At 41.3% G+C, this 8,440-nt stretch overlaps 1 protein-coding gene across 1 annotated transcript; it reads left to right on the top strand.

Moving 5' to 3' along the window:
• Positions 1-6,696: 6,696 nt before the first annotated feature.
• Positions 6,697-7,886, top strand: LOC145006220 (chlorophyll a-b binding protein 13, chloroplastic). The gene is made up of 3 exons (XM_078965310.1): positions 6,697-6,905; positions 6,999-7,160; positions 7,254-7,886. Exons 1-3 carry the CDS (start codon positions 6,783-6,785, stop codon positions 7,761-7,763), a joined length of 795 nt encoding a protein of 264 aa, XP_078821436.1. The 5' UTR covers positions 6,697-6,782; the 3' UTR covers positions 7,764-7,886.
• The last annotated feature ends 554 nt before the right edge of the window (positions 7,887-8,440 follow it).

The following is an 8,440-nucleotide window of genomic DNA, read 5'->3' as shown; positions in this document are numbered from 1 at the left end:
CTCATGATTTCTTATAGCATATCTCTATACTTCACTTATAACCACTCTTGGAAAATCCTTGCTTTCCTACATACTGCACCCGGTTCTCCCCCACTAGGGTTCGAACCATCACCGATTAGCACACACCCAGCCCACAACTATTTTTCACCAGTGAAATCGCACCTGCTCCAGGAAAGTGCTACGCAACGCCCGGTAATTCCCCCTTAAGGAAATCAATCAACCATCTATACTCTGAACCTCTGATTAACTCTCCAAGAACTTCTCATCACAACCGCCTCTAATCGATCCAAATCCCATGCCAATCTAGCACTAAGCATCTAAACTGTTCAATAACATCCCTGGCTCATAGACTGCACCGCAATTATCGTTCCTCTCACCTCGACTCATCAACCAATGTCCTAACACCGGAATTGTCCCAAGGACAAGGACCCACTCCCAACATAGACGAAAACTCTCTGCACTGCAAAGCTCGACTGAACTCCCCGCTGCTACCATAATAACACAACCTACTATTCCCAATTAGGTGTGGTGTGGTGCTCGACTACCTCAGTCCCCAACTGACTGTATGCTCTCGATAAGTCACTGCCTCGTGGCACACCTGCTACCTGATACTCTGAGGGAAATCACTATCGATAACTACCTGCAGGGTGTACTCCCAAATCCAAAACTGAAACATCAGACCTCTCGTGTCGTGCTCACGAACATAAATGGCACCACCCACCTAGAAGATGGCCTCTCCCTTATCGCCTGATTGCTTGACTCAACCGAAATTTTCCTCTGTCTTTAACCTCTTACCAAAATACTCTGATGGGCACTCGCCTTTCCTCTCGGGGAACGCCTCCCCATACTCATTCATGGTCTACAGGCGTAAAACCAATAGCATCCGATCTCTACCTCATCGATCATGACCCGATAGCAAGATAGTCACAAGCATCATCCGCTACGAACCCTGGTACTCATCCCATGATGTCCCTTCTCAATCTGTTCCGGTGTATGGTACCCGAACCATAACATCACTCCTCAATCTGCTCCGATGTATGATACTCGAACCATAACATCTATCCTCAAGCTATTCCGATGTATGGTACCCTGACCATAACATCACTCCGTACTCCGCTCCGATGTATGGTACTCGAACCATAGTATCTATCCTCAATCTGTTCCGATGCATGGTACCCGAACCATAACATCTATCCGTAAGCTGTTCCGATGTATGGTACCCTGACCATAACATCACTCCGCACTCCGCTCCGATGTATGGTACTCGAACCACAGCATCTATCCTCAATCTGTTCCGATGTATGGTACCCTGACCATAACATCACTCCGCACTCCGCTCCGATGTATGGTACTCGAACCATAACATCACTCCTCATCCCGTTCCTTAGGACCTTCAGAATGCTCCCTGTATCAAGTATGGGTCCTCTGCTTTCAGTAGTACGGGCCCATACTACCTGCCACATCTACCCATACTTTCCACACGGACCATCCCAGAGTTCCTAAGTAGCTGATCGACCTGCTCTTTCACCCATCTTATCGTGCATGCTCGCTCCCCAGCGAAATCCTCTACTCTACCAGCGCACTCATTTGGCTAGGTTTACTCCCTAGCCCATTCTGCCGTCCTCCCACTTCTTTGCTATCAGCTGCTGAAGAGCTCCTAATGATGCCAGCCATCTACCTCCTGAATATCGTCATACTCACTTAGTAGCTGACTCCCATCATCGAGAATTCCACAAAGCACAAAGCAAGCAGCATTCGAGCATCGAAGATTACATAGGACTCCCTATCTGTGATAGTTGCACCTTCTCGGCTCATCCTCGGAAGTACCACTGAACTCTGTAGCTCTACCCCTCGTGCGTCCTAACTGGATATTCTCGCTCATCACATACACAAAAGCATAACGCACATATAACAACAAACCCTAGGCTAAGGCATCACAAATCAGGCCACTCTAGTCCTAAGATATGAAATACCTAGCCTGTCTCTAGCATGCAATAATATCTCATAAAGTGCATAATATATATTTCATAACACAAAAGTAAGGGTATTTTGGGAAATCACCGTTTGGCTCTGGCTGATTGTACACACTGCTCTTTCTTGCTTTCTCTTTGAACTCTTATCCACTTTTAGAAAACTATTTATTTGAAAACTTTTTCTTATTTCCTCAGTTTGAGTCCAGATTTACCCGAAGGCGCATCCGAATCCCTCAAACCAAGGCTCTGATACAAATTTGTAACACCGTGATTTTCAAGGCAAAATTTTCATTTAATTAATCAAATTAATATTAAATCACTTGTTTAAAATCTCATGCACATTTGAATTACAAAAAAACATAGTTCCATTTTCACTTAGTAGAAAACCAGGATCCTCCAGTATACAACTCTTTCTTTGGTGTGTACAATCGAGCCGATGCTATCCCGCGTTACTGAAAGAACCTGAAACAACATACATAAAACACTGTAAGCACGAAGCTTAGTGAGTTCCCCAATATACACCTTACGCACATACGCCTTTCCAGGCCCTGACCTTCCGGTCCGCTGCACAATGCCTTCCGGCCCATGAGATAATCGCCTTCCGGCCCATAACGTGTTGCCTTCCGGCCCTTAGTATATTGCCTTCCGACCCATAACATATTGCCTTCCGACCCATAACATATTGCCTTCCGGCCCATAACATATTGCCTTCCGGCCCAAAAACATATACAGCACATAATACATTTACTCTAACACATAAAGCACATATATCATATATCATACCTGACCTTTCTGTCACATAACACGTTGCCTTCCGGCCCATATAAACATGCATATCACGCGTAGCAACTAACTTTCCATTTATAGCATATATACATAACACATAACATATTCGACCTTCCGGTCACACAATCAAACCCTTCCGGGTACAGTATAATGAGAAGACTCACCTCGTGGATGCTGGAAGTTAGCAACTCCTGAAATCACTTGCACCTGATCCGCCGAGCTACAAGCTCCCTATAACAATATATCTCTTTAATACTTTTATCTTCCACGTTAACTGACCCTAAGAAATCACACACAGGTCAACTCTGGTCAACGGTCATCTCGACTGGACTCGGCGAGTCTAGTCGTCCTCACAAATTCCTGGATGTTTCCTTTCTACTCGTCGAGTATCTCTCTTGACTCGACGAGTTCCTCGTGGAAGAATCGCGGGGCCACCCCGACTCCACTCGCCGAGTCTGAAGAACAACTCGGCGAGTCCCAGCTATTCTTCAAGCTACTCGCCGAGTCTGCTCATCCGACTCGGCGAGTCCATGCCATGCAGTCGATCAAACTGCTTCCTAAGATCAGAATCGTCCCGACCAATCATAGGTCTGGTCCTCCTAAGCTGGTCCATCACAAAAGGCCTTCATTTAGGTGCTCATGCTATACCCCAAGACTCATAATTCCCATGTTAACCTAAGGCATAAGGATTTCAATCCAAAACCTTCACCAATTCCCGAAATGCACAGACCTGGGATCTTCTGGACCTCTAAGGGTCCTAATACAGGGTTATATTCGTTTGGGTAACAAGGTAATAATCCATCTAATCATCAAATGGGTTCCATAAACCCTAAATCCATATACACATCAATCACAGAAGAATGTAATCCGAACTATTACCTGAATGATGTACCTTCTGTGTCCCCAAACTTTAGAACTCGAATTCCTTGCAGTTCCTTTAGCCAAAACCCTTCTCCTTCTTGCACAACAATTCCTTCAAGGTCACCAATGGCCTTCAAGCTTGCTCTAGATGCCACAGCCGCTTAGGGTTCTTCTCAATCGACCAAAAGACGAGCAATGACGGCATAAGATCCCTTATATACGACCCAAAACTGAACGGCTAGGGTTTCCGCTGAACAGCGTCGACTCGCCGAGTCCATATCTGGACTCGTCGAGTCCAGTCGCGAACCCGCGACCAAGTCTGCGACCCTACTCGGCGAGTCTGGCTCCAACTCGCCGAGTCTCTCCTTTAAAACACCCCAAAATGCAATTTAACAATACTTGAGATTTTGGGTTGTTACAAATATATAGAAAAGAAGCCCTAATCTCCAAAAAGATGAGATCTATCCAAATAAATGAGAAAGGTTCGAACTTTATACCTTTAACAGGAGCTCTTGGATGAATAACAATAGATCTTACAGCCTCCTCTTGCTCTTTGCTTGAAATCCTTCTCTTCTCTTCCAAAGATACACAAAAATACTTAAAGTTAGCTCACACACTCTCTCTCAATAAGCTCAAAGGGCGATTAGGGCTTATCTCAGGGAAGTATAGCCGCAAATGAGGCTATAAGTGCCTTTAAATAGGCCCTAAACCCAGGGATTTAGGGTTTCTCATCCCAACAACTACTCGACGAGTCGGCTCTCGGACTCGTCGAGTAGGTCATTAATCCCACGTGGTACATCGCGACTCTACTCGACGAGTTGGAGCACCGACTCGTCGAGTAGCTTAATGGTCCTCAAAATAGATAAATAAATAAATAAACAATATACCTAGAAGTCCGAGTGTTACAATATGTATAGATCTATACGAAGTCTGAAAACCCTACCTATGATTGCTAGCTACAATCCCGAGATGATGAATTTCTTATTATTAACTATTCGACTTTCGATGAATTGTCGTAGCGGGACAAAATTATTAGTCAAACAACGTCGATTTTGGGGACTCATGGTAATTCATTAGATCACCTTAGAGATTAGAATACCATTATGGATGCTTTAGAGTGGTAGATAAAATACATTAGGATCGTTAGATATCCTACAAAGTTAGTAAATTAGGATTAATAAATATATCCTAATAAGATAATAAGATAGGATCGATAGATATCCTACAAAGATTGTAAGCTATGGTTGATAAAATACTTTAGGAAATGTTTTTCTGAAGGAAAAATGATTCTTAAATTAACGCAACCAAATAAAATTCGAAAGCTCTAAAAACTTGTGCACTCACTAATATTATTTTGACGTTTTCAAAATTACATGTATTCTCAGGGATATGAGTGTAAGGATAGTGGGGAAATTGGAGCGACACATACAAATATATAAATAACATAACACAAGGTATGCCACAAACATTTCTTTTATTATAAATTATTCTGGAGTTATATTTTTTTGATAGTCAAGCACGCTTCCTAAACATGATTAAAAATGACAAACAGGCGGAACTAACCTCTAGTAGCTTCCTTGTAGACTTCCTCCTCCTTGACACGACTATTCTCCTCTTTGACACCACCATCCTCCATACTCATCTCCTTAAGAATACATGTATTTTTGAAAACATCAACATAATGTTGATGAGTGCATATGTTTTAAGAGTTTTCGGCTTTTCTTTAGTTGTATTAATTTAAGAATTATTTTTGTTGCAGAAAAACCTTTCATAAAGTATTTTATCAACAGTAAGTTACTATCTTTATAGGATATCTGATGATCTTATCTTATTATAGTATTAGGGATATTTTTATTAATCCTAATCTACTATCGTCGGGGGTGTGACATTTTAGCGATATATGAGATCTTGAGTCAAACATGATAAATTTTTGTCCTTATTTATTGTTAAAATTGGTTTATCAACAATTTTTGATAATTACCGATATAACATAATAATTTCGAAATTAATGATAACAATATAAATTTAATTTAAATAGTCTAAAAAGGTCTATTTGTTAATCCTTGTATTCATACTGTTCATTTATCATATTCATTATCATATTTGTGTTTTTCGAATATTTTATGGATCGTCGTAGTAAATGGCTGAAATCTGAATATGTGTCGAGTTTTCGGCCGATTAGGCTGAGTTTTACAACACCAACTACCATGAAAAAACTCTACATTGAACCAAAGAAACAAATGTTAGTAAATCAACATATGAATCAAAGTTTATCGAATTAATAACCGTTAAGAACCACACTTAAAACATATTAAATTGAGATCGAGTTTATAAGGACCCAACAATCATCGTCGAGCCTATGTAACCTTACGTAATTGGTAACTTCCAAAATGTATATTCTTGAGCTTACTATGGAGTCAATACTTTTAGGTTGATGACATAGAAAAGTAAAAACTTTAGTTTTTGTCTATTTTTAAGTAATTGTTTTTTTTTTCATACACATTTGACTGGTGAAACCTTGAATGAGTTGTTCATAATAGAATAATACTACCATATTTTAAATATGTTAAAAAAACATAGTTACCTAAATACAGATAAAAAAACAAAGTTGGTTCTATTTTTAGGTCATTAAACCATACTCTTATTGAACTTGAATCAAATTTGTATATCTGAATATCGTTCTTTAATAGATATTTTCAAGTTATTTGAGTTTACAAATCTTTTATAACTGAATGTCGTTTTTAATAGTTATTTTCAAACTATTTGAGTTGAAAGCTTTTGAAGCTATGAAATCAAATGTAAGCTTAATCTTAGACCATCGATTTCGTATCACTCGTTTGTCGTGCTACTAGAAATTTCGCACAACAAGCACACATTGCAATTAATTAATACGAAATACTTTAAAATATAAATATTATATATATGAGGTGACCACTGACCAGAAGACATAATGGATAGGGTAATATGAGTTGCAGATATACGAAATCTTTTGAAGCTTTCTCATTGGTTCTTCCCAAATTTCATAATCTTAACCACACACCTGTCACACTTCACTCCCTACAGATACCCCCACCCTCGCAACCTTCTCCATCATCTACAACAGGCAACAGCACCTGTACCTTCCTCTCTTGAACCATCACTCATCAGAAACCACATCCATCAATGGCTGCAGCTGCTAGCTCTACCACCGTGGTCCGAGCCACCCCATTCTTGGGTCAAACCAGACCATCGCGTCTCAACTCTCTAAGAGATGTTGTCTCCATGCCCAGTGCCAAATTCACCATGGTATGGCGTAATATTGAAAAGATCGCTTCTTTTCCGCTCAGACCCCATAGATAAACTGAATCCACTAAACTTGTTTGTTTAATGGTTGAACAGGGAAACGACTTGTGGTACGGACCTGACCGAGTCAAGTACTTGGGACCCTTTTCCGCTCAGACCCCGTCGTACCTGACCGGCGAATTCCCCGGTGACTACGGTTGGGACACCGCCGGCTTGTCCGCTGATCCCGAGGCCTTCGCTAAGAACAGGGCTCTAGAGGTGACATATCCATTTTCATTTCTTGTTATCATCTCATTTCATCCAACCGAAAAGATTATTAGTTAACAGGTAAATGGCTTAATCATGATGCAGGTAATCCATGGGCGATGGGCCATGCTTGGTGCATTCGGATGTATCACGCCGGAGGTTCTCCAAAAGTGGGTGAAAGTTGATTTCAAGGAGCCAGTCTGGTTCAAGGCCGGAGCCCAGATTTTCTCCGAAGGTGGTCTGGACTACTTAGGAAACCCGAACCTTGTCCATGCTCAAAGCATACTGGCGGTGCTCGGATTCCAGGTGGTGTTGATGGGTCTTGTTGAAGGGTTCCGCATCAACGGTCTTGAAGGCGTTGGAGACGGTAACAACCTTTACCCCGGTGGCCAATATTTTGACCCGTTGGGGCTTGCAGATGACCCGGTGACATTTGCTGAGTTGAAGGTGAAGGAGATTAAGAATGGAAGGCTCGCAATGTTCTCCATGTTTGGGTTTTTTGTTCAAGCTATTGTTACAGGGAAGGGGCCATTGGAGAACCTATTGGACCATTTGGACAATCCTGTGGCTAACAATGCCTGGGTCTATGCCACCAAGTTTGCGCCAGGGTCATAGACTATGTGACTTTTCCCTTGGTCTTGTAATTGTGAGTTTGGGGAGAAACATTTGTAGATTATAAAAATTTAATTATATTCCAGATGGTGTACATTTATGAAAGAAAGAGTATCTTCATATAAATTAGGAAAATCTTCGGTCATTGTGATTTTCAAAAAAATCGATTTTGGTTCAACTTTTTTGTAACTCGGTTTGTTAAGTCTAATCATGTGCAAATCAGGAGAGGGAAGCAATATTCGATGAGTAAGATGAAAATGAAGGGATACATGGCTACATTATGGTTAGCGACTCTTTGTAAAATCTTCATGCTCGAGCTTGCTAATAGAGCATTATTACGTGAGAAGAAAATCTCAACTGAACATGTAGCCCAACGGAGCACCTAATGAAGTCAATATGTCAAATTAATATAATCGGAGTTGTAGCACGGAAGGCGTCTCGTTTTATAACATAATACACCGATTTCCATCCCATGTTATGCATTTTGTAACCTATCACAAACATCTTCCATCACAGATTCGTAAATCCTCCCAACGCGTTTCCCCAATTCTGTTTTATCCTCACCCCAACATGAAATCATGCTTGTTGCTTCTACAACAATGGATGCGTCGAGAAGCTCTCGGGAGATGGTTAGGGCTCCCGGTGGATGAACTGCGAGTTGTTGGCTTTGGAACTCCGCC

The sequence above is a fragment of the Lactuca saligna genome, chromosome 7, assembly GCF_052625555.1.
Source record: "Lactuca saligna cultivar CGN05327 chromosome 7, ASM5262555v1, whole genome shotgun sequence".
NCBI classification, from domain to species: domain Eukaryota; kingdom Viridiplantae; phylum Streptophyta; class Magnoliopsida; order Asterales; family Asteraceae; genus Lactuca; species Lactuca saligna.
Note: the sequence above shows the minus strand (reverse complement) of the source record. Positions and strands in the feature narration are given on the sequence as shown.

Excerpts from the sequence above, each read along its gene's own strand:
- LOC145006220 (XM_078965310.1), top strand. The coding sequence starts at position 6,783 with ATGGCTGCAGCTGCTAGCTCTACCACCGTGGTCCGAGCCACCCCATTC. Across the intron at positions 6,906-6,998 it reads CCAGTGCCAAATTCACCATG|GGAAACGACTTGTGGTACGG; the intron begins GTATGGCGTAAT and ends ATGGTTGAACAG. Across the intron at positions 7,161-7,253 it reads CTAAGAACAGGGCTCTAGAG|GTAATCCATGGGCGATGGGC; the intron begins GTGACATATCCA and ends ATCATGATGCAG.